The 22,486-nt window shown below is 61.2% G+C and overlaps 5 protein-coding genes across 5 annotated transcripts; all 5 read left to right on the top strand.

The window, feature by feature from the left end:
- Window positions 1-1,666: 1,666 nt before the first annotated feature.
- On the top strand, window positions 1,667-6,193 carry LMJF_25_0480 (conserved hypothetical protein; the record flags this gene model as incomplete). The annotated part of the gene is made up of 1 exon (XM_001683749.1): window positions 1,667-6,193. The coding sequence occupies one exon, from the start codon at window positions 1,667-1,669 to the stop codon at window positions 6,191-6,193; it is 4,527 nt and encodes a 1,508-aa protein (XP_001683801.1).
- A 2,260-nt stretch (window positions 6,194-8,453) lies between these two features.
- LMJF_25_0470 (conserved hypothetical protein) lies at window positions 8,454-11,867 on the top strand (the record flags this gene model as incomplete). Its single annotated transcript, XM_001683748.1, has 1 exon — window positions 8,454-11,867. One exon carries the CDS (start codon window positions 8,454-8,456, stop codon window positions 11,865-11,867), a length of 3,414 nt encoding a protein of 1,137 aa, XP_001683800.1.
- Window positions 11,868-14,989: 3,122 nt separating this feature from the next.
- LMJF_25_0460 (conserved hypothetical protein) lies at window positions 14,990-15,391 on the top strand (the record flags this gene model as incomplete). The annotated part of the gene is made up of 1 exon (XM_001683747.1): window positions 14,990-15,391. The coding sequence occupies one exon, from the start codon at window positions 14,990-14,992 to the stop codon at window positions 15,389-15,391; it is 402 nt and encodes a 133-aa protein (XP_001683799.1).
- Window positions 15,392-17,309: 1,918 nt separating this feature from the next.
- LMJF_25_0450 (conserved hypothetical protein) lies at window positions 17,310-18,641 on the top strand (the record flags this gene model as incomplete). Its single annotated transcript, XM_001683746.1, has 1 exon — window positions 17,310-18,641. One exon carries the CDS (start codon window positions 17,310-17,312, stop codon window positions 18,639-18,641), a length of 1,332 nt encoding a protein of 443 aa, XP_001683798.1.
- Window positions 18,642-19,810: 1,169 nt separating this feature from the next.
- LMJF_25_0440 (putative transcription factor) lies at window positions 19,811-21,922 on the top strand (the record flags this gene model as incomplete). The annotated part of the gene is made up of 1 exon (XM_001683745.1): window positions 19,811-21,922. One exon carries the CDS (start codon window positions 19,811-19,813, stop codon window positions 21,920-21,922), a length of 2,112 nt encoding a protein of 703 aa, XP_001683797.1.
- Between the last annotated feature and the right edge of the window lie 564 nt (window positions 21,923-22,486).

The following is a 22,486-nucleotide window of genomic DNA, read 5'->3' as shown; positions in this document are numbered from 1 at the left end:
CCTCTCTGTGCACTTGTGCGCAAGTGCATGTGTGTCTCTCGAGACGAGCACACACACACACACACACACTCACACACACTTGCGCATACACACTCCCCGCAACAAGGATGTGCTGTCCCCCGCGCCGTTATCCAACCTCAACTGGATGACAAAGGGCCACCTTGGCCGGGTTGAGGCACAGCTGCAACGGGTTTCTGGTCCCTTGCTGGCGTGTGTGTTCTTTCGCTCTCGCTCTCTCTCATGTCCTTCGTCTTTTTCCACTCCACTGCACACCACCTCCGTGACTCCCGGCCCCACCAGAGGGCGGGGCGGTTATAGTGAACGAGGGAGAAGAGGGAGCGGAGGTGCAACACAAAACGCGGTGTCATCCTGTCTTCTCTCGCTGTGCTGACGATGATCCACTCTTTCGTTGTTTTTCTCTCTCGCGTCCTTTTTCTGTCGATTTTCTTTGCCCACCGTTGCCGGCACTGCCACGCAGGTCGAGCACGCCTCTGGCGTCATACATAGGCACAGAGGCGGTGCCCCCCCCCCGTCCCCTTAGCTGCAGGCAGTTGCCCCCGCGCTTGCTCACTCTCTGTCGCCTGCTATCGCTTTTGCTTGACAAGCTTGCGACAAGACTGCCGAGTTTTGCGATCCACGTGCCGAGTGCAGATAAGAAAACATTCACAGCGAAACACATACATTGACGCCGTCCCCAGCGGCTCTCTCCACGCGCGTGCCTCCACTTTCACGAGCACATGCAGCAGGAGGAAGTCTGTGGAACTTGTGAAGGCTGGTAAGATCACCTTGCAGTAAGTCTTTCGCTCTCTCTTTCTATGTGCCGCTCTCCTCATCCACTGCAGAGAAACAGCTTCAGCGCTTGTGTGAAAACCACCGACTCGCCCTGACGCAATCGTGTTGGAATTATCGGCCAAGCGAAGGCAGAAGACGCCGCAACTCCTCATCTTCGGTTATGCGATTCGAGAGGAGGTCTGACATCTCGCCAGCTCCGCCATATATATATATAGAGAGAGAGAGAGAGAGAGGAGGCGCACAACGAAACACTCGCGCACGCAAGAAGAAGCCGCGACACACACATACTTAGAGAGGGAGAGAGAGAGAGATAAGTCACATGTCTATTACTGGCGAAGCGCGTTACACATCAAGTCCGTACGACGCCATCTCGGTATCCTCCTCTTCCCCCACTGCCACTTGCTCGTCAACATCGCCACCTCAACTCGTCGAGTATCTTGGCAAGAGAGGCAGCAGTAGTGGTATTCTTGATGATGAGGAAGTGTCGTCCCGCGCGCGCAGCCCTCGGCTGTACGCGGACAGATCTGTGATACGGCGGCGGCAGCCTACCGATGGCAGGCATCATCAGCTCCTCGTGTACGTGGCACCGTCCACGACACGTCAGTTTGTGTCCGTGTCGAGCGCGCAGGCATACTTATTGCGGAGCCACAGCGCTTCGCGTGCCCATCCCATGAGCACGACCGACAACCCGGAAGACGAAGCTTGCCGCCACCGATCAGCGTTGCGCGGCGGGCACTGGTGCATCGCGTACGAGGTGGATGCTAGCTGGCGAGCGGCCGTGTCCGCCTGCAGTGATACGGCAGCAGCTTCCACTCCCTTTTCTCCAGTACGCTGGTGCTTCACGCTGGAGCCGCTACCTGCAGAGCAGCTGGCGATGTGCCGCGCTGCTTTCTGGGCCTGCAGCTCCGTCTCCTCAGGCACTGCGGCAGCCGATCGCACACCTCCGCAGCAGTGCGCAGCCAAATCCTCGAGGCCGAGGGCATCACAGGACTGGATGCTGCACGACATTCTTGTCACACCCCTCTACGTGTGCGTGAATCCCGCGGCTGTCGTGCCGCTCAACACAAGCGCCGATCTTCTCCTGCTGCGCAGGGTTGCAAGCGGTGGTGTGCCGGTCGATGCTGCGGAGGTGACGGCTGCATCGTCAGCTGCGCTGGACGTCCTGCTTCGTGAGTCACCGACGTGTGGCGCACTTGTCTACGGTCTGCTGTTGCAGCAGCGACAGTGGACGGTGCACAACACTGTAGCCCCGCCGCTTTCCATCCTGGACAGCAGCGCCTGCATCGTTGCAGAGGGGGGCGACTTTACCCCATACGAGGAGGCACTAGCTGCAGACGTGTACGTGTCGGCGGTGCCTTCTCTGCCAGCGGCGTCACCGTCGACACGCCCCCCAAGGACTCGCTCGCCAACTGAGACGACGCAGTTGGCGACATCGCCGTCTGCGTCACCCGAGGAAGAGGGAGACGACGTATTGGACCACAGCTTCGGGGCATGGGCTGCGAAGCTGTCGCAACAACTCCTGCGCCGATGGGCGTGCCTGCCGTCGCAGACTGTTCTTTGCTGTGGGGAGCGGCAGGCGACGCTGCGGCATCGCAGAGGACTCGTGCTCCGTCACGCCGCTGATGTGCGGGGTGGCACCACGCCCGCTTCTGCGACTCAAAGTGACTCATATGTGCGGAGACTCAGGGCAGCACTCTATCTTCTTGACGCACTGCGGCCCGTTGGCAGCGTGCCGGGGAGATATGCCTGTGAGCGCGGTGAAACAAACTCGAGCGTTGTGGTTGACGCGTTGGATGTGGTTCTCGAAGAGTGCGAGGACGATGACAGGCGCTGCGAGCCACTAGAGCTGCAGCGCTGCTATCGCCTTCTGCGGGGGCGTGTGCGGCGTGTGGCCGCGTTTGCCCCCGTTGCGGCGCTTGGTTGGTCAGCCGACGGATCTCGCCTCACACCAGAGCCAGACTACCTGCAACTCCCGTGGTGCGCAGCACACTCGACAGCGTTGGCTCTGACTGCTGCGCAGGCGTATGCAACACCTTCCTCTATGCCTTCGTATGCTCACGTGTCTTTGTCAGGGCTTGACGCCTGCATGGACACTCTCCAGTTCACAGCCGAGCAGCAGACATGCCTGCATGAGCTCGCCTACAGTGTGCTATATCTTGCCTCTCTGACGTTCACATCACAGAGGGGGCCCAGCGGGGGCCCTGCAGCGGTCTCCGCCAAGTCACTGCCGGCGCTGAGCGCTGCCGCCCAGCTTCTGCGCCTGCCAGCGAGTGAGCTTGTCGCCGCCTTGACGACAGTGGCGGCACGCGATGGTGTCCAGTCCACGTCAGCGGCAACGCGGCATGCCTTAAACTGCGCCGGCGCGATGCAGATGCAGCGCACTCTAGTGACGCACCTCGGCGGGCTGGTGGTGCGCACGCTGATGCATCTCATCAACGCAGCCCTTCACGTCGATGGCCGCGTCGCTACGGAGGCGCGCACCCTCACACTTGCTGCCGTCGCCGATACCGAAGATACGGCGGCACAGGAGCAACATACTCACATGCCCGGCGCACATGAGGAGCGTCACGAAGGGTCTGGAGGCGGCCTTACGAAGTGGTACGCCGCGTACGTGCGCTGCCACGCCGCCTTGACTGTGCGCGATCGGCTCGTCTGCGCCCTGCAACGCGAGGCGTGCTACGAAGGAGTGGAGCTGGAGGTGGACAGCTGGCTTGATGAGCTCTCCGCCGCATCGACTGCTTCCACCGCCACAGCACTTCGGCTGGGCAGAGTAGCTGCAGAGGTGCGCGAGGTTGCGACGCGGGTCATGATGCCATCGGCGAAGCAGCGAGGGAAAGGTACCGTCCTCACCACTCACACCGCTGCCGGTGCTTACGACTTCGTTGACACCACATGTGATATCCCTGTGGTAGCGGAGCTGGCGCACATTCTGGAGGCAGTAACGTCGAGGTGTATCGGCGCCGATGTCTCCGCGGAGCCGCCCTTGTCTTCCCCAGAAGCGGTGCAGCGTCTACTCACGGAGCAGCTTCAGGCGCTGGTGGCATCGATGCGTCAGGCAACAGCCAGCGAAGAGGTCGACAACGCCAAGCGGGTAGCAGAAGAGGTGGTGTGCACGTGGGAGGGCACGGCGTCTGCCGACAGCAGCGCGTGTGATGGGGCTCTTGTGCTCACCTTCCCGCGTGGTCTGCACCCCCCTCTTCGACTCTCTGTGCGCTGCCTTGCTGCCGACATCTTTGCCGCTGCACGCCTCTGCTTGACGGGTACGACGCCAGCGATGCAGCAGATCATAGGTGGCGTGAGCAAACGGTGCGTGTCTTGGACCTCCGCCGGCATCTCACCCAAAGGCGGGGAGAGGGGCGAAGCACAGATGGTGCAGAGCCCACTGTATCATGTTTATCGCGGCCGTGGGGGAGAGGAGGATATGAGTGCTTCACCTAAGCTGACTCCGTGCTCTGCCCACGCAGCCGTGCAGTCCATACTCGCACGTCGTCACCAAAGCCACAGTTCCATGGCTAACATAGCGATGGATGTCGGTCATCGTGGCGGCCACGCCGCCCCTCTGGCGTCCGACTTCTGGTATGTCATCCTCGCCGTTCCTGTCCTAGCGGAGACTGCGAGCTGGGGGCCTTTGCGGGATGCCGGCGACTTGGACCAGCACCAGTGGAGCTCCGCAGGCGCCTACCCTTTCCTCGAGCCGGTGCTTCCCCACGACGCGCCAGTGTCCCCCGCACCTGCGCCAAGGGTGGCGCTGACGCGCGACGACGCCCTGACGACACATCTGCATGAGCGCGATCCGCTGCTACTCGCCTTGTTCTTCTGGTCTCGCCTCTGCCACTGCCACATCTGCCCGGTGCCTGTGTTTGCAAAGGTGTGCGCGGTGCCGCTGTTAACGTCGTATGCGCAGTGGCGGCCGTCTAAAAGAGCGTCACCACACAATACGGCGGCCACTAGCTGGGCAGCCGTGGAGGGCCGAGAGGATTTTCTGAGCGAGAGCACTGCGCGCGCGGTAACCGACGCCTCCTCCAGCGCTCCTTTACGCACACCACGGTTGCGCATGCGTGCCATGGCGCCTGACGACGCGGCCGCCGAGTTTCTGAACCGAGTGCGTTATCTGCAACATCAGGCACGGTACCGCGAGCTGTGCTTACTGGCGCTCGCAGAGGTACCCTGCTGCAGCGATGGCGGTGTAGTGCTTGGGGTCAGTGCCGTTTTTCTGAGATCTGCCGCCGTAGCGGCGATACGGTCGTGTTGCACGGAGCTGCGCGAGACGGCCGTGCGGTGCCTTCAAGAGACCGGTCGCGGCTTCCTTGCCCGCCGCCGCCTTTGCTTTGCGCACGAGCAGCAGCGGCAGCAACGCCAACAGGAACATCGCCGATCACTGCGTTTGGCCAACAGCTGCCTCGGGAACGCGGCGGTGCCGGCGTCGGCGGAGATGCGGGAGCGCGAGGCTCTTGAGCATGCGAGAGACGCACAGCTGACGCAGGCAGCCCACGAGCGGACGCATGCCCTCACTTGCTCTACGCGGCACCTTAGCCACAATGTTAGTCAGCTGCAGCAGGGATGGACGGAGACACTGGAACTGCTGGAGGGCGAGCTGGTGGGCGCCGTGGTGCAGATAAACGCATATGAGACGCAGAGGCGTTCCGCCGAGGACGCGGCGCGGCAGGAGGCGCGTCTGACGTTGCGCGTCCACGAGGAGGCGTGGAGCGAAGTCTGGGCGGGTGCAAAGGAGCTTCGAACGCGTCGGCAGGCGGCCCTGGCAGAGCGGCGGCGGCGGCGTCGCCCATCTCCTCTTGCACGGAGTGCAAGTCAGGGCCCGGTGGCGATCGAGGAAGGGATTCGACGAGCAACCGCCGCTGCCCATCACACGTCGCAGCTGAGGCGCGAGGCAGTACAGTCAGCAGAGGCGGCGCTGCTGTCACAGTTGATAAGAGCGAGCCGTCGTGAGGATGCGCAGTCGCTCGCTGATCACGTGCGGCGGCAGGAGGCGCGTGCGACGCGCCTGGCGGACAGCCGCCGGCAGGACAAAAGCGGCGTAGTCGCGTCTGAGGAGGCGCAGCGACATGAAGGACAGCGCGAGAGCGAAATCACTGCAACGCTGCCACAGCACGTGGAGTCGCCGACAGACTTTTCGAGACGGCAGTACAGCAACCCTGAGGGACTGGTGCTTGCCCGTCCGTGTCGCTCGTCAGATCAGCGAAGCACAGGCGTTACTCTTACTCGCCCTCTCGGTGAGGGTCGTACTCGATCCATATCTGTATCGCGTAGCGAGCGTGGCGGGGTCGGGCGCACACCCATCGCGTCGATCGAGCGCACAACGACAGCAACGGCGGATTCGTCCGAGTGGGCGGTGCAGCGGGACCTGATGTCGCTGTGGGAGTCGTCTCGCATGTCTGTTTGAGCTCCTCTCCTTTCTCTCCACCCTCCTTTCTCTTATCGTCCTCCAAAAAACGTGACAGCAGCGCGAATGTGTGCGACTGTGTGCGTGCATGCTCTGTGATGACTTTCTGCCCTCGTGTTACTGGCTCGCTCTCGCTGGGCTCTCGATACATTCTTCAGCTTCGCAGCACAACAGCATCTGCAGTGCAAGGCGTGCCCCCTTTCCCCTCGCCGTGTTTCTTCTCTTTGTCAGCGCTTTAGACACACAGCGAGAGGAACACGCGAGCCGCAGAAAACACATCTACCGGTCGCGGGTGGCCTGCTTGATGGCAGCGAAATGGCTTTCGACGTGCTTCTCCTCCTCTCCGCCCGGCAGCTGTTGCCCCAGCAGGTGGCCATCACGCCATGACGCAACGCTGATAGCGTACGGTGTAACGTCTTGTCTGCCGCTCACGGAGAGCTTCATCTTCTCTCTCCTCTCTTGATTGCGTTTAGCGGTGCGCAGATGGACGGATGGTCACGCTTTGGTGATCGCTGGGGTGTTTGCGCTACTCAACTCTACCACCGTCTCATCCCTCGCTCCCTCTCTGTTCTCATCTTCGCCCGTTCGGCATCTGCACACGCACGAACGCACAGCACACCTGCAAGTGCGCACTCGGTCGTCGTTATCCGTACGCACACGCAACAATCTATCGAGACCTCTCGATTGCTTCCCGCATCACGGAGGCGGTCAAGCCACCTGGCGACAGACGAGCGCATCTACGCATTCGAATCTGCTTATCTCGCTTCTTGTCCGATCTCTCTCTCTTTCTCTTCGCACTCTATTCAACAGCGTGGGCGTCGCAAAGACGTTCTCTTTCCTCCCCGTGCACCCCTTTCCCTGTAGCGAGAAGACACATCCACCAAACACCACCCCTCTTCTCCCCTCCCCTCATCTCTCCGTGCCACAGCTGCGTGCCAGAAGGCGCGTGTGTTTTCCCTGCATGCGCGCACGTGCGAGTGGCATTACGACGCCGTGGTGTAACGCAACAGGGAGCGGCAGCACAAAAGAGTGAGGAGACGGGAGAGGCATACCTGGATCGAGCGCGGAACGAAAACGAATAGAGTAGCTCAGCGCTGAAAGAGGAACAACCTATATATATATATATACATATATATAGTACGCAGATATTGATTGTGTGCGTGTGTGAGTACGCGAGAAGGAAGGAGAGGCTTTATTGGGCAAGGCGTCTGTTGGGAAGTCGAAGCGCAGGCACACTTACGCGTGTACAAATCTTTACGCACGAATCGAAGGTGTGTGTGTGTGTGTTGTGTGAACGTGGCCGCACTTTCTCCTGTCACTCTGTCTCTCTCTCTCTTCGGTAAAGTAGAGGAGTCTTCTTGTTGGTTTTCCTGTCGTATCTGTGCTTCCTTTGTTTTGTGGGATTTTACTTTAAGCACACGCTCTCCTTCCTCCTCTCTCCCCCTTCCCCTTCCCCTTGTGTTCGATAAGACACCTCGGCGATTGTTGTACTCGAAGGCATCCAGGTTACGCGCGCAGGCGCCTGCTTTTGTCAGACTCCGGCATCCGCCGCCACCCACACCCCATACCGACAACCCAGAACCCATCGCACCCGTCTCCCTTCACCTGGCTCCCTCGTATTCCTTGCTTGCCTTACTTCCTGTCGAGTCCAAGCGGAACAGCACCCGCAGCGTTTCCCTCCCCCACCCCTTTCGGCGTTTTCGTTGGCGTTGGCCGCCTTGACTTCTCCTGCCTCTTTCATTGCCGCTCTTCTCTCTCACGTCTTCAGCGTCGTTTTCTTCTCTCGCTCACCCGCTTGCACTGGCTTCCGTGCAACGGTGCCCGCCCGCGTGTGTGCGACTCCTTTCCTTCCCTCATCGACCCTTCCTCCGTCTCCCTCTGTCTCCCGCTTGCCTTCGCTCTTTGTTGCCTTTTTCGTGTCGGTTCTGCCCTGTTTTGGTCCGGCGTCGCTGTGCCGGTTGTTGCGTGTGTGTGTGTGTGTGTCCCGCCGTGTACCCGCTTCGTCCCTCTGAGACCGCTGCTCGTTCTTCGTCTGGAGCTCGTCCTCGACTCACGGGAGACGCGACAAGCGAAGCGAAGCAGCCGCTTGCAGCGCTGCTGTTCTCTGTGGGAGCCCCCTACCCCTGTCTGTTTCGGCGTGCTCGTCTGTTGCCGCTGTTGAGCGGCTCCCCCCATCCCCTCTTTTCTCCTCCCTATTCACTTCTCTTGACTGTTTTCCTTTTCGGTTGGCGTGGCGACTCCCCGTATTTGTCCACAAACCATGTGCGCCCCTACATCTGTGGCCGGCGCGGTGATTACTCTTGCCGCGGCGGTGCTGCTGCTCCTCGTCGGCGCGGCTGTGGAGCCCGCCAATGCGGCTCGCGCCGCTGTTGCCGGCTCCGCGTGCGGCAGCCTCACGCATGTGTACTACCTTCCTGACGGACAGGACTTCCGCGGTACGGTTCACGTGAACGAGAGCGGCTTTCCGTGCCAGTTGCGGTCCTCGCAGACGCCACACAGCCACGAGGTCCCGTTGGACTTTGCCACCGGCGTAGGTCACCGCAATCACTGCCGCGACGCAGGTGGGCTGGGGCGGCCTGGCTGCCTCGCCGCAACCCCCGGTGCTGCCTACCAGTTTTGCGCGGTCAGCGCCGTCTGCGCGGCGAGATCTTTGGCGGCGCCGACGGTGCAGTTCTGGTCGGTGAGCGGGACGAAGAGGGCGGTCGATGGCAGCAGCAGCTACCTGGCTATCAGCTGTCACCCCCGGCCGTGCAGCATTCACTACGTGTTCGGCGATGAGACCATCGCATCGGCAACGTCGCCCGTGTACACGCAGCCGCTCTTGCTTGAGCAGTCGACGACTGTGAGGACGTACGTGAGGTACGAGACGGCGGAGCCGATGTGCGCGCAGGCGCGGTACACCGTGACACCGACGGCGACCTCGACCCCGGCCACCTCGATACAGTTCACTCCCAGCGATGCCGTCGTGTACTCTCACCCTATCCTCGTAGAGCTGCAGGGCATCACGAATGCCAGTGAGGTGCTCCTCTTCTGGGACGACGACTTCATGAACCCCACCACCTACACCGGCGGCGCCTTCCGCTTGGAGAGGTCAACGAGCGTTGTGGCGGTGGTGAACAGCACCTACGTAGTCTCCGCCAGCTACAGGCTCGACATCACGGCACCACCTCTAAATGTCTACCCGCCCTCTGGCACCTACGTTGGAGGTGTGACCGTGCTCGTGAGCGACCCGCAACCACCAGCGACGTACTACATGTACGTGAACCGGTCTACCGACTTGCAGTCGCTCGGCACGCTTCTCTTCCCATGGACCGCCATCGGTACCAGCGAGCTCGACGTTCACGCGTTGCACGTGGAGGGCATCGAGTCGGTAGAGAAGGTTGTCTATGAGGTGGTGCCAGCGACGCCGCCCACCATCTTGCCCGACCCCTTCATCGCCCACCACCGCCCCATCAACGTGACTTGCACCGCGCCGCTCGGGACCCCAGTGGCGCTGTCGGTGTACCGCGACGCCGTGATGCAGGACGCGGTGGCGGAAGGCGTTTTCTCCGCTGTTCTGAGCGAGCCTGGTGCGTACATGGTGAGTTGCACCTACGCAGACGACTTGCACGCGACGCACACGACGACGGCGATCCTGCAGCTTGTTGCTGTGCCGATGCAGCCACCAACCTTCACCCCCGCGTGCGGTACCAGCTTCCCGGCCATCGCGCTCTCGCTGCAGACGGGGCTGAACGTGTCGAACCTCCTGCCGGGTGACCTGGCCACGTCGTGGTGCGTCTCTGCCTCTGCCAGTGGCGGGGCACGCATTCCCGTGATCACCCGCTGCGCCGACGATGATGGTCTCTTTGTGTACGACGTTCTCCAAAGCAGGTCGATCCAGGAGCCCACCACGATGGAGGTGTATGTGACGGCCCACTCGCTGAACCCACTCGAGGCGGATAGTCCACGCACCTCGTGCACGTACTCCCTCTACCCCCTGGGCGCGTCGGCCACGCCGTACTTCTCGGCGATTCCAGACTGTGCCACAACGAGTGCGCCGGCGAGCCCGTCGTGCATCATGGCTCTCAAGCTGCAGCTCGCCTCGTGTCTACACTGCTACTCGACCGAGTTGCTCTCGATAGACGCTGTCGGCCCGATCGTGGCTATGCGCATGACGGGCTTAGCGGCGGCGATTCAGGCAGACATGTACACCCGCATCGGTGAGTGTCTCACCGGCCTGCAGCACCGCGGCGTCCTCTCGGACGTGCGCAACGAGACAAGCGGTGAGATTATGCTGGCGACGTCGTGGCATGTGGCAACGCCAACACGCATGGCGGCGCAGGTGTACACGGACCTGCCGATCACAGTGCACGTGTCAGGCTTCCACGCCGATGCCGGCGCGTACCACCTGGTGCGCAGCGACTACAGCTGCGAGGATATCGGCGTTCTGCCTGCGGCCGTCCTCGAGACGCCTCCATATCCTCCGACCGCTGCCGGGTCGTCGCGCGTCTCGCCTAGCATCGACGGCTCCGCCTACCTCACCTTCCGGGTGCCCATCGCGGGGCAGTACAAGCTCTGCAGCTACATCAGCAACGCCCTCTACGAGGTCCCCTTCAGCTTCTCCACGGGTGGCGCTGCCACCCCAGCGGTTAACCAGTACTTGGATGTGGTGGCGCAGCCGTGGCCGAGTGTGGCCGCCGCGCCCGCTGAGGAGTGCGGAGGTCTTGTTCCACCCGAGATGGAAGGCGTGGCTTTCTCCCTCTCCATGGCCGCCGTCCCGGCTGGCGCGTACGCGTCTTTAGCATACTCGTTCAACAGCGCAGGCTGGGGGTCGGTGCCGTTCCCGATCGATGCGGCGACGCAACTTGGCGGTGCCGCGTCGGTGAGCATCGGCCCGCTGAACCGCTACACGCGGCCGCTGGAGGTGTTCGACGCTTCCCTCGGCCCCACAACGGGGGCTGCGCAGACGTGCATCTTCTTTGTCTCTGCCGCGAATGCATCGGTGCCGCGGGACGAAATCACGTACCTCTTTTACAAGATGAACTCGAGCGAGGTGCCTGCAGGCCTGACGGGGGTAATGCTGCTGCTCCAAGGCCAGTTCTACCCGGCGGAGATGATCGTGATCGACGTGTACGAGAACGTGACATCGGACTCGACCGCGGCCGAAAAGTCCGCGTCGCTGCAGCTACTGCGCCGCGTGACGGCACGGCCTTCGGCGGCGACGGCGTTCGCGGCGGCTTTGCCAGACGCCATCCTTGGCCTGCCGGCCGGTGTGCAACACATACCGTATGTCATTCACGTGACGCTTGATGGCATGCACGTGACGGCGGCCCCGTTGACAGTGGCACTGTCGCCGTTGGCGCTCGCCATGGAAGCCAGCTCAGCATGCACCTCAGGGCTCGCCTTAGAGGGCCAGTGTCTCTGCAGGAACAAGCGTACAAAGGTGGTCTCCGTCTGTGGGACGGAGATCGAGGACAGCAGCAGCAGCGCCGATTCCTCCTCACGCTCCACCACAGACTCCGGCGATGACACAGACATGAAGACCGTGTCCCTAGGAGAGAGGCTTGCGTTTTTGTTCGCCTACTTGGGTCTGCTAGCGGCCATTGCCGGGTACATTTTGATATCCATCAAGCGCGGCGGCGCTCGCCGCCAACGAGCACGATGCGCGGAGGATGTGACCGTGGAAAACTCGTAAAGGAGGGTGAGGATACGGTGCGGTGAGCCGCAAACACCCAAGCACACGCGCGTACGAAGGCAGAGGTGGCATCGTGCTGACTCCAAGCAGCACTCGGGGCTTACGGCGCGACTGCAGCAGAAGTTGCTTGCTGAAAGCGTACGAGAACATGGCGAACCTCATCGCAGGAGGTTTTTGTTGTATAGGGGAAGGGGGCGGTGGTCGACGCATCGGCAATCCCCGGCTTTCTCTCTCTTGTGCTTCAGAATCTCCGCGGGGTGGTGACGCGAGAAATCAGAAGTCGCTCACACGCTGCTGGGCCTTGGGCAGACTGGGCAAGTGGCAGCCGTCGAGAAAAGGCGTCATGCCGTCTCCCGAGGGCCCAGGGGCGGGTCCGCGATGTGTGCGGTCTCATGATCCGACAACCCACCCCCTCCTTGCCTGCATGGCCTCTTGGGTCTATCCTTTCCTCTGCTTGCACAGCACGGCAGCTGCAATGCACACACACACGCCCCTCTCGCTCTGTGCAGCCTCTCCTCTCCTCTCTTTCTGCAGACGGCACGCCAGCTCAACGGAACGAGTGCTTTCGGCTCATCGCTTCACCAGTCGCCACCCCGACAGACCACCGCTGTCAAGCATGCTGGGTGCACCGAGTCCGGCAGCAGGTGAATTCAGACGCCGTCTTGCACTGCTTGAGAGGTGAAGGGCGGATCACGCAGCAGAGGCACTAACGGACCGGAGAAAATCCTAACAGCCCTCTCCGCGCCGAGGAGCCGCACCAGCGGCGAGAAGCCTCAAAGAGCTCTGAAGACAGGGCTGCCCAGCGGGTGGCCCGGGAGAGTGACAAGACAATGAGATGCTCACAGGAATGGAAGCTTGCCACGCGGGAAGACGACACGCCATGGAGCTGCCTTTTCCTCTGCTAGAGTGCATATGCCAATGCAGCTGTGTTGCCCCTGCAGACGACTGGCCACGCTCACGGACGACTTGACCGGGGGAGGGCTGCACCGCCAAGTCCGGCACTGCGGAGAGAAGCGACTGCTACATACCCCGGCACACGCGACATCGCTGGCTAGCCGACATCCCAGCATGGGGTAGGACCCGCAGCACAGCACGACTGCGTACTTTCGGCATTGCCTCCGCCCGTCATCGTGGGGGCGGGCCGTACGCAAGACCTTCTGGAGCATCGCGGCACAGCGGCTTCTGACCTTCGGTCACGTGTGTGGCACAACAACGCTTCAGCGCTGACTGCGGGGGCTTCTCATGTTGATCTATGCATTCGCAGCCGCGTCAGATGAAGCGATATGACGGCTCCCCACGACGGCACCCATGCCGCTTGCGCCCCCCCCCCCCGGTCTTCCACAGGGACATGGCGAAAGGGGAGGGGCCTGGGGAGGCGAGGCTTCCGTGCACGGGCTACGTGGACTCTTCCGTCACAGCAAAAACCGAACAGACGCCTCCGCGGAGGGCCGGGGACAACCTCCTCGCCTTTCCTGATCACGGGCGGCGGGCAGGAGGACCTGAAGCGCGACCACCAATCGTGTCCCGGCACACAACCGCTGCACAGCGCGCTCATAACCCCCCCCCCTGCCGCTGTATGCTGATCGGACGAAACCCATGCACCCCAAGGAATCACCGGAGTGGTCAGCAGCGCAGGGCAGGATGGCACCAGTTGATGGGCAGCGAGACTCCAAATCAGTCGCCACACGTGCCCGGTGGGTGTCTGACCTACAGAGGAGGGTCCAGGGCTAGCCACCTCGTGAGGCCCGTACCTGGTGGCATCCCGCCTCAGCGGGCAGGACGGTTTGACGCTGGCGCACCGACTGAGCCAGCGGACGAGCAAGCAGACTGTGTGCAACGACCTCGCGGCGGTCAAGAATAATGTGGGGTGGCCGGGGTGCGCTCAGGGACGTCGGCGCGGGTCTGAGGCTGGCGTTGGTGCGCGAAGCAGTGGTCCCCTGTCTGGTGCAGATTGGGGGGCCCTCAAGGCGGGCATGATGCGAGCAGCCAGACATACAACAGTCCGAACGGTTCAATGGTACCTGAGCTATTCCCAGCCACGTACGTTGGAGGCCGGTTGAGCACAGGACGGCACCGTAGTCTTCCTGCAAGGCTTGACGGGGAAGGCTGCACCCAACTGAGCTTTCATGAACGGGGCATCGCCGTCGGCGAGGCGTGCAAGGAAAGCAAGGCACTCCAGGGGAGTTGTCCCCGGACCGGAGCGTGGCTGTCCGTCCAGGCAGCCGTTGCATGTGAGGGGTGCGTCAGTGGCAAGTGTCCGGGCAGTCGTCCCCTGAGCCGCAGCGCGCGCACGTTTTTTTCTTTCCGCTGCTCTCCACGCCGAGCCGAGGGAGGGCGTGACAGAAAAGGATAATCATCGAGGAGAGACGGATGCGTGTGGGAGTGTGTAATGCTATGTTGCGGGTGTCGCTTGAATTTCGTGCAGGTGTGCCCTTGCGAGTGTTGGCGTTTGAAAACCCTCAGCGCGTGTGAAGGGGCGCGCTGCGTGGGGGTCTAGGCTTGTGTGTGTTTATTGGTGATTCGACCCCTTTTAGGAAAAGGAGTGGCCGCACGAAAAGACGGATGAGAACGTGCAAGCACGCTCACAACACATCCTCACATCAAGAGAGACCACACGTCGAGGGCTGCGGTGTTAGAAGGCACGTGAGCGCAGACACGCTCTGCGGCTTGCACACACCTCTTCCCTCTCGTGTGGAGCACCTTGAGCGGCAGAGATGCAGTGAGAATAGGAAAGAGCCGGCGAAGTGGCAAGCTGTCGGTCAATCCGACGTGCATAGCAGGAGCGGTGGCCGCAAACAACGGAGTCACATGTGCCTGGGCTGCCCGACCCCACAAAGTCACATGCACATCATGCACATAACTGCTCTCTCCTCTCTCGACGGCCGCCCTTCTGTTTCGCGTTCTCATACGCTTCAGCCCTAACTCGGCAAACATCGTCTGCTTTCCCCACGGACACTCATCTGTCGTGATCACCCACACATGCACGTACACTAGCCCTGCGTAGAAGGAAGTGCACGGCACCGACACCACCACCCCTCCCCCCGAGACTCTCTCGTTCTTTTCAGTGCATTGCACAAGCACTTGCCATCAATCTCTGGGCGAATCCAACGAGGCATTCAAGTATGCATTCAGTGGCGAAGCGCAAGGAGCAGTCGATCCCTGTGGCTGTGATGGCGGCATCGCCGATGTATATGCACGGAGACGCACCGATAGATATACCAGACGAGCCGATGGCGACGGAGGAGGAGCTGCGGGCCTGGTCCGAACTCGAACACAGTCGGCCCACAACCCCGTCGCCAGCTGGCGGTAACGGAGCCTGGCGGCTGCCCAAGCGGTACCAGGGAGTTTTCCAAGAGCGCTACATCCTCATGTTGCTGGCTCTCACTCTGATGCTCTTCGTCGCCTCCACATTTCAGATGGACACCAAGACGGAGCTAGAAGAGATCAAGCGTATGTACGGCATCGAGGAGCCGATGAAGTCGTCGACGGAGCGCGCTGGCAACATGAAAGAAAAGAGCGTATAGAGCACCTTCAACCCGCGCATGTGTGGACGTATTTGTTGTTGTTGTTGCACGTCCGCGGGCTCGCGTCTGCGTCTCTCCACTCATGAACGTAGACGGGGCTCTCTCGCGTTGCTTCACTTTGTTTCTTCCGATGCCTTTTCACTGCTCTCTATCGTTGACGTGCGCGCTGCGCCACCCCCTGCCCTTTCTTGTGAGACACACTATCACTGACAGTCCACCCGGCCCCCTCCTTCTCCGCCTCCGTTGTCGTCCAGGGGGAAGTGGCGAGTGAAGCAGAAAGACAGAGATTGAGGAAGAAGGTCCCACTCTCTTGGTGGCTGCGTAGTGGCTTACGTACGACGTTGAAGGAGGAAGGTGGAAGGTGATAAGGGGCTGCTGTGTGTGGGGCGCCCTGCTGTCACAGAGCCGTCTCAGCAGCACCAGCTTTCATCGTCCACGCCTTCACTCTTCTATCGTCCCCACGACCATGCGCATCGTCTCATAGAAGATAATAACCGAAACGAATATATCGCGTTTCCCTTGTATTGCTGCTGAATGGAGGAGAAACAGAACAGTGGGATGGGCGACATGTGCGCCGCTTGCATGGATACACGCATACACACAAGCACGTGCACGCACCGATGCGTCGCGGTCCCTCTGCAGTGATGCGCGTGTGTGTATGTGTGTCCTTTTTTTTTCTGCTGTCGCCGCGTCCTCAATGAGGGGAGGGCGCGGGAGAACACGAGGCACAACCAGGCCCCCCCCCCAAAAAAAAAAAGAAAAAGAAAACCATTACGCACCTGTATGCTTGTGTTCGCCGCTATGTAATAGGGTGCGCGGTGACTCGCCCCCCCCCCTCTCCCCCCTCCATCCCTCTCGCTTTCTCTTTCGCTAGCTTGCTCGCTTGTTGATGTTTTTTTTTTCCATCTCTCTCCCTCCTCATTTGCTTTTGGTAGTCTCCGCCACTCTTACCGTTTTGGTTTCCGCGCTCTCGTTGCGCGTGCGCGTGTGTGCGCGCGTCGGGCGTCCGCGTCCACCTCCGCTGTCTTCGCTTCTTCGCTTGCCTTTGCCAGCTCGGTCTTCTTTTTGCCTGTGGTTTGCTGTATGCTTGTGTACAATATGTTTAGGATCCACTGCCTGCCCCTCCCTCTCTCTCTCTCTGCGTCTGTGTGTGTGTGCGCGCGCTTCACCACCTCTATGGCCCCGTTATCACCGACGAGCATCACAGCTACTACCACTCTTGTGAGAACTTTCCCCTGTCTCTCTATCTGTGTGTGTGTGTGTGTGTGTAGCTCGACCCTTGTTTGTGGTTGTGGGTTTCAGCTCGTTTAGCTGAACGCACACCCGCCGTTTCTCTTTGCATTGTTGAGGTGGACAGGCTGTTGCCGCTGTGGACTGCGCCTTGGTTTTCTTGCTCCCTGGCGGCTGAAGGCGGCGATGATCTCGGTGTGTGTGCTCTTGTCTCTGCCTTCCCCATGTCTCTCTGCGCCTGTTGTGTTGCTTGTTGTGGGCAGAGGGCCGGCCAACACACATCTGCTTCTCTTTTTCCCCTGTCGTCCTCCCTCACTAGCAAATTGCTAGAGACCTGGGAGGTCATGCGTATGGCGACTGTGATTGTGTGCGTGTGTATGTTTTCCCTGCGCACGCAAACACGACACTCTCTTTCGATTGCTCTCCGTGCCTTTCTCTGTCTGTCTGTGGTCTCGCAGCGCGGGCACACAAGAGGGGCCGGGGTGAAAACGGGCGTATGCTATGCGCATCCCCCTTTCAATCTCTCTGTGTTTTGGTTTCATCAAGCCAACCGAGCAGACCACACGAACGCAAGAAAATGCCAGGTGAGGCGCTGAGCTGGGCACCTTGCGTCATAGCCGCACCGAAGGAACCGTTCGCCTGCGTGTCTCTGTGTGTGTCTCGACGTTGTTTCTCGCTTGTCTCCTCGATGCATCACATGCCTACCTGTACATTCTCTTGTACGTCTCCTCTGCCTGTGCTACACACACACACACACACACACACACACACACACACACACACACACACATACACATATACATACACACACAAGCTAACGTCACTCTGTCATCGTCCGCCCTTTCACCCGTTTTGTTTTCTCTTGGCGACCTATAGGATGCTGACGCGTTCGCTGGTGTGTCGCGCGTCGTTGCAGAGCCGTCGCCGGTGGGAGCAGCGCATTGTGTCAGTGCTCTCCGAGAACAAGGAGGAGGGCGTCGATGCGGTGGCGAAACGCTTCCAGCGAGTCTACAAGGAGCGCCGCTACACACCCGTGGAGGAGGCGTTTCCACCCCTCGCTGCTGCCGCGGCCGCGCCTGGGCTGAGGTCTTCTGCCGCGAAAGAGAGCGTCGAGTCAGTACAGCAGCCCGCCAACCCGCTCGTGCTGCGCGTTGCCTTCCTTGGGCCTCAAAACGCAGGAAAGACGTCCCTCGTTAATTCCATGGCGCTCAGCAATGTTGGTGCTGTCAGCAACCGCTACGGCAGCACCAAGGATTGGACAAAGGCAGTCGCCACGGTACACGAAACGCAGTTGCTCCTCCTTGACACACCGGGCATTGTGCCGCGTGATACGCAGCGCGTGCGGCGCAAGTTCGCCTCCGGCACGGCTAAGGCGTACGACGCTCTCTTCGTGTCGGACCTCGTTGTCCTAGCTCTCCCCGTCGGCGTGGGATTCGTCGAGAAGGAACATAAGGTGGTCGCGACGGAGGTGGTACGCCGCGCCGCGGGCCGCGAACTACCCGTGGTGATCGCCATGACAATGATGGACAAGGTTCAGACGCCGTGGCATCGCGAGCTGTACTTTGCCATGCGCACCGACCTTGAGTCTCTCGGGTTGCCGACTGCCGCGACGCACGAGGTCAGCGTCAAGGGCGGCAGCGGACTGGTGGAGCTGAAGGACTGCCTCTGTCAGTACGCGAAGCCGGGGGCGTGGGAGCACTACCGCCGCGAGGCGACGGATTTGAATCCACCGCAGCGCGTGGCGGAGCTGCTGCGGCAGACCTTCATGGAGCTACTCCCGCACGAGATTCCGCACTGCATGCGGCACCGCGTGCTGGGCTGGACGCGCAAGGAGTCAGGCACGACAGAGGTGGTGGTGGAGGCGTTCTTCGATCGCCCTGCGTACATGTTCACCTTCTACGGCAAGTTGGAGGCCATCTGTCTGCGTGCACAGCAGGTGACGGAGCGCGAGCTGGCGCCGCAGCGGTTTCGCTTTGTTTTTCAGGCCTTCATCGCCCCAGGCGGCCTCTCAAACTCGTGAGGTGTAAATTGTCTGTGCAGCACTTGATGTGCCCTTCCTCCTTCCCCGTCTCCAGCGGTTCAGGTGAGGTGTCTTCACAGCTTTTCACAGGTTCTGACAACGAATGTGACTTTCTGTGTGTGTGTATGCGTGGGCTTGGTGGGTGGATGTGTGAGCCCTGGTAGCGATGCGCGCTCACGGCACCCGCTCTTGCTTGTCGAAGCACCGACCCGTGGAAAGACACAGAAGCTGACAAGGAGGAAACGCACGTTGGTGAGGTTTTCGGCAAGGGCTTTCGTGGCACAGCACACATCGGCACTTCTGATGAGGAGAAGCGGCGCAGAGGAGCCCCGGAGGGGTAGGAGTGGGCATCACGGCGTGCAACGAGCGATGTGAGGTGGGGGGAGAGAGAAAAGTTCGCCGTGCCGTGTGTCGACTCGAATGCACGCTGTGCTCTTTCACCTCCACTCCCATCCGTCCCGAAACACAAACACACAGACAGACAGACAGCCGGGCGCAAATAGCCATGTCCCACACCCCTCTTGCAGACGTGTTCCTCGTCACATGGTAGCACATGCACCACCGTCTTTCATCTTGCGCTAACCCCTTGCTCGTCATCTTCTCGTTCTCGAACCCGTCACCCCACCACGTGTGACCAAACGGCACACATCTACTCGCGCCTCCCTTCCTTCTCTCGTCACGAAAACGCGGAGAGTACAGTCGCGGCTCGGTGCATGAGGATCACCGAAGGCGTTCCCCCTCTCCCCAAACTCCGTGTCTCATCTCTTCTGTGTGCTCTCAAAGAGCGCCGTTTTACTAAGTTGCATCCAGCACAGTGGAGCGCAAGCGGTGCACCACCGATAGCCACATCTCCCGCTCTCTCCATCGGCTCCTTCTCTATTTGTTTCCGTCCTCGTTTCTGCTCTTCCCTGCTTTGGACACTTCACGCGTATCCCTTGCGGTCGCCGGCGTGTCTACTACCGCGACGAGGGCAACTGCCGTCTGTAGCGCCTTGTCCTCCTGCTGATGACCGCGCAGCGGCTGCTGACGTGACGACGTTGTCTCTCTGCTCTGGAATCGTGCGCGTGCTTTTTGGTTTGCTCCCCATCGGCATTGCTGCTGCGGGTGTCGGCGCAGTGTGTACGGCTGCTTACCTTTTCCTACCGCTGCCCAGCAGTTGACGCTTCACCATGTCCAGCTGCACCCATCCCACCTCTGCCCTCTTCGTGGATCGGCAAAACGGGCGCACGACGTGCACCATCTGCGGCGATGTCGTCACGACCGACCAGTACGAGCTAGACCCTATCTTCGCCCAGGGCGGTCGACAGCCGGCCAGCGGCGGCGGCCTTCGCGGTCTTGCCGGCAGCTTCCGCCCCGCCACCTCGTATAAGGGCACCCACACGGGCGTGATCCACTCCCACTCCCGCCCCACCATCGACAAAGCTCGCCGAGAGATGCTGAACATCAGCCGGCAGCTCGAGATCAGCGAAGATACGGTAGAGCGCGCCCTCGGCATATACAAGGTGGCGCTCAACCTGAACGCAGTCTCCGGCACACGGCCAAGTGTGCTATGCGCCTGCCTCTACGCAGCGTGCCGGCGCGAGCGGACGTCGCACGTTATCTACGACTTCTCTGAGATCAACGGCGAGGACCCGCACACGATCTTATCGCAAATGAAGTACATCTGCCACGCCACCCACACCGAGGTACCCGTGATCGACCCGTCGTGCTACGTGCAGCGGTTTGCCGAACAGATGGACCTCGGACCGCAGACGACGGACGTGGTTGTGTGCGCTCTCAAAGTGCTGCGTGCTATGCAGGATGACTGGATTAGCTGTGGCAGGCGACCGATGGGTGTGTGCGCTGCTGCTCTGCTTGTGGCGTGCTACGTTTTTGGTATTTCACGCACCCCGGAGCAGGTGTGCGGGATGGTGCGACTCACGTCCAACACAATCGGCAAGCGACTGACCGAGTTTGCGGCGACCCCAACGGCCCGTCTGGAGAACATCGACGACTATCAGCCGTCGCACGAGACCTTGCCACCAGCCTTCAATGATTCGAGCCGCAAATCCACCGAGGAGGATGTGCACGCGAGTATGCGGGAGCTGTCGGCCATCTTCTACGAGCTTGTCTCCGAGGCGAAGACATCGCAGCCCGCAACGCCGGAGCGGTGTGACAAGTGGCGCCGCTTCATCATGAAGCACTGCGAGCTGGAGGGCATCACGCCGCTGGAGGAGAATTTGGATTTGAAAGGGCTGCCGCCGGCGCAGCAGCTGCACATTTTGGGTCTACCGCACACGAAGCCCATCCCGCTGGAAGAGGTGGCGCGCAGTGTTAAGAGGGAGGAGCACCGTCTCCTCGTCAAGCGCGAGGCGTCGCTTCAGAACGGCAGCGACGCGGGCGGCAGCATGAGTGGCGCCCGGCAGGGGGCAGTCGCGGGGCTGCTGAACAATGCCGATGTGTCGTCCAATGGCATTCCTCTTTATCTGCTGCCCGACGAGTCGTTGGCGTCCTCGCTCGCACAGGCGTCGCCAGCGATGGGGTATGCCGACGACGGAGGTATGCACTCTTCGTCGGCCGCTGTTGGTGCCGCCTCGATGGATTCGCCGGAGCAGCTGCGGTGGATGACGGACGAGTACACGCGGCTGCTGAACAGCAATGCGGAAGTGATGCACCTGCGCAACGACTTTGACTTCGCTGACGAGGATGACGCCAACGGGGCTGGCGGCAGCTCTGGAGGCGGCGCGGTGGCCCCGCCTGTCAGCCACCCTACTCAGAACCAGCCTTTCAGCTGCGGGCTCTCGCAGCTACGCGGCGGCAGCCCCCCGCCGGGAACCCCTGCAGAGGAGGATCCATTCGGGTTCTTTGACCGCGACGACGAGGGGACCCGTCTAGCGCTGGAGGAGATCCTCTACGACCGCGAGCGGCGACACGCCCTGCCGTGGGAGTTTCTTGTGCTACCGCGGGTCGAGGAGGATGACTGCACGGACATCCTGTCCTACCTCGTGCTGGACAACGAGGAGCGCCTCCGACGCGAGCGCATCGGCGTCTCTCTCTACGGCGAAAAATGGAAGCGCGGGCGCGCACGGACGGATGAGGAAATCCAAAAGCTGGAGGAGGCGCGAGCCTCGAAGCGGCGCCGGCGCAGTGTTATTGCCGAGCCCGCGGTCGACGTACCAACGGCGATGGAGCGCGCGTTGCGCGGCCGCGGCGCTGGTACGGTGAACATCTCCCAAATCGGTGAACTACTTCCTGGAATGCTGGAGTTCCTCGAGGATGAGCCACAGGCGGACTGGGACTGACGAATACGCTGCCAGAGTAGGGCGGGGAGCAGGGTACGCAGGGGTCAGCACAGCTTGGCTGTCCTGCATCTTCTGCTCTTCGTCGTTGTGACCGCGTTCGCTTGTTCGCTTGTGTGCATGCGCAGCCGGCGCAAACAAAAAAGGGAGACCAGCAACGACGGCGCCCCCCCCCCCCCCCCCCGTCCGCCCACTGGCGGGGCGGGGCGGCTTCCGGTGTATGATATGCTCCGTAAAGGCAGCGCTCATTGACGCAGGGTCCATGTCGTCCCACGCTGTCTCTCTCTCTCTCTCTCTCTTTCGAGAAAGAAGAATGGATCTTCGCGGTGCACACCTTTTTGTTTTAGAGGCACACGTATACGAGTGACCAGCGCGTGGGGAGGTTGGGGGAGGAGAGTGAGGTGATGGTGGTGTTGGTGACACAGTTGATGACGCGCTGTCTATCCGACACAAGGGCTACTTTTCACTTGCCGGGACTCGCCTATTCGTGCGGGCCTAAGAGACGAAAGCTTCGTCGACACCACGTCGCTACGTGCCTCTGCGCCTACACGTCGGGCGCACACATGC

This window comes from Leishmania major, chromosome 25 (genome assembly GCF_000002725.2).
Source record: "Leishmania major strain Friedlin complete genome, chromosome 25".
Lineage (NCBI taxonomy): Eukaryota > Euglenozoa > Kinetoplastea > Trypanosomatida > Trypanosomatidae > Leishmania > Leishmania major.
The sequence above is the reverse complement of the archived record's forward strand: the minus strand, read 5'-3'. Positions and strand labels throughout refer to the sequence as shown.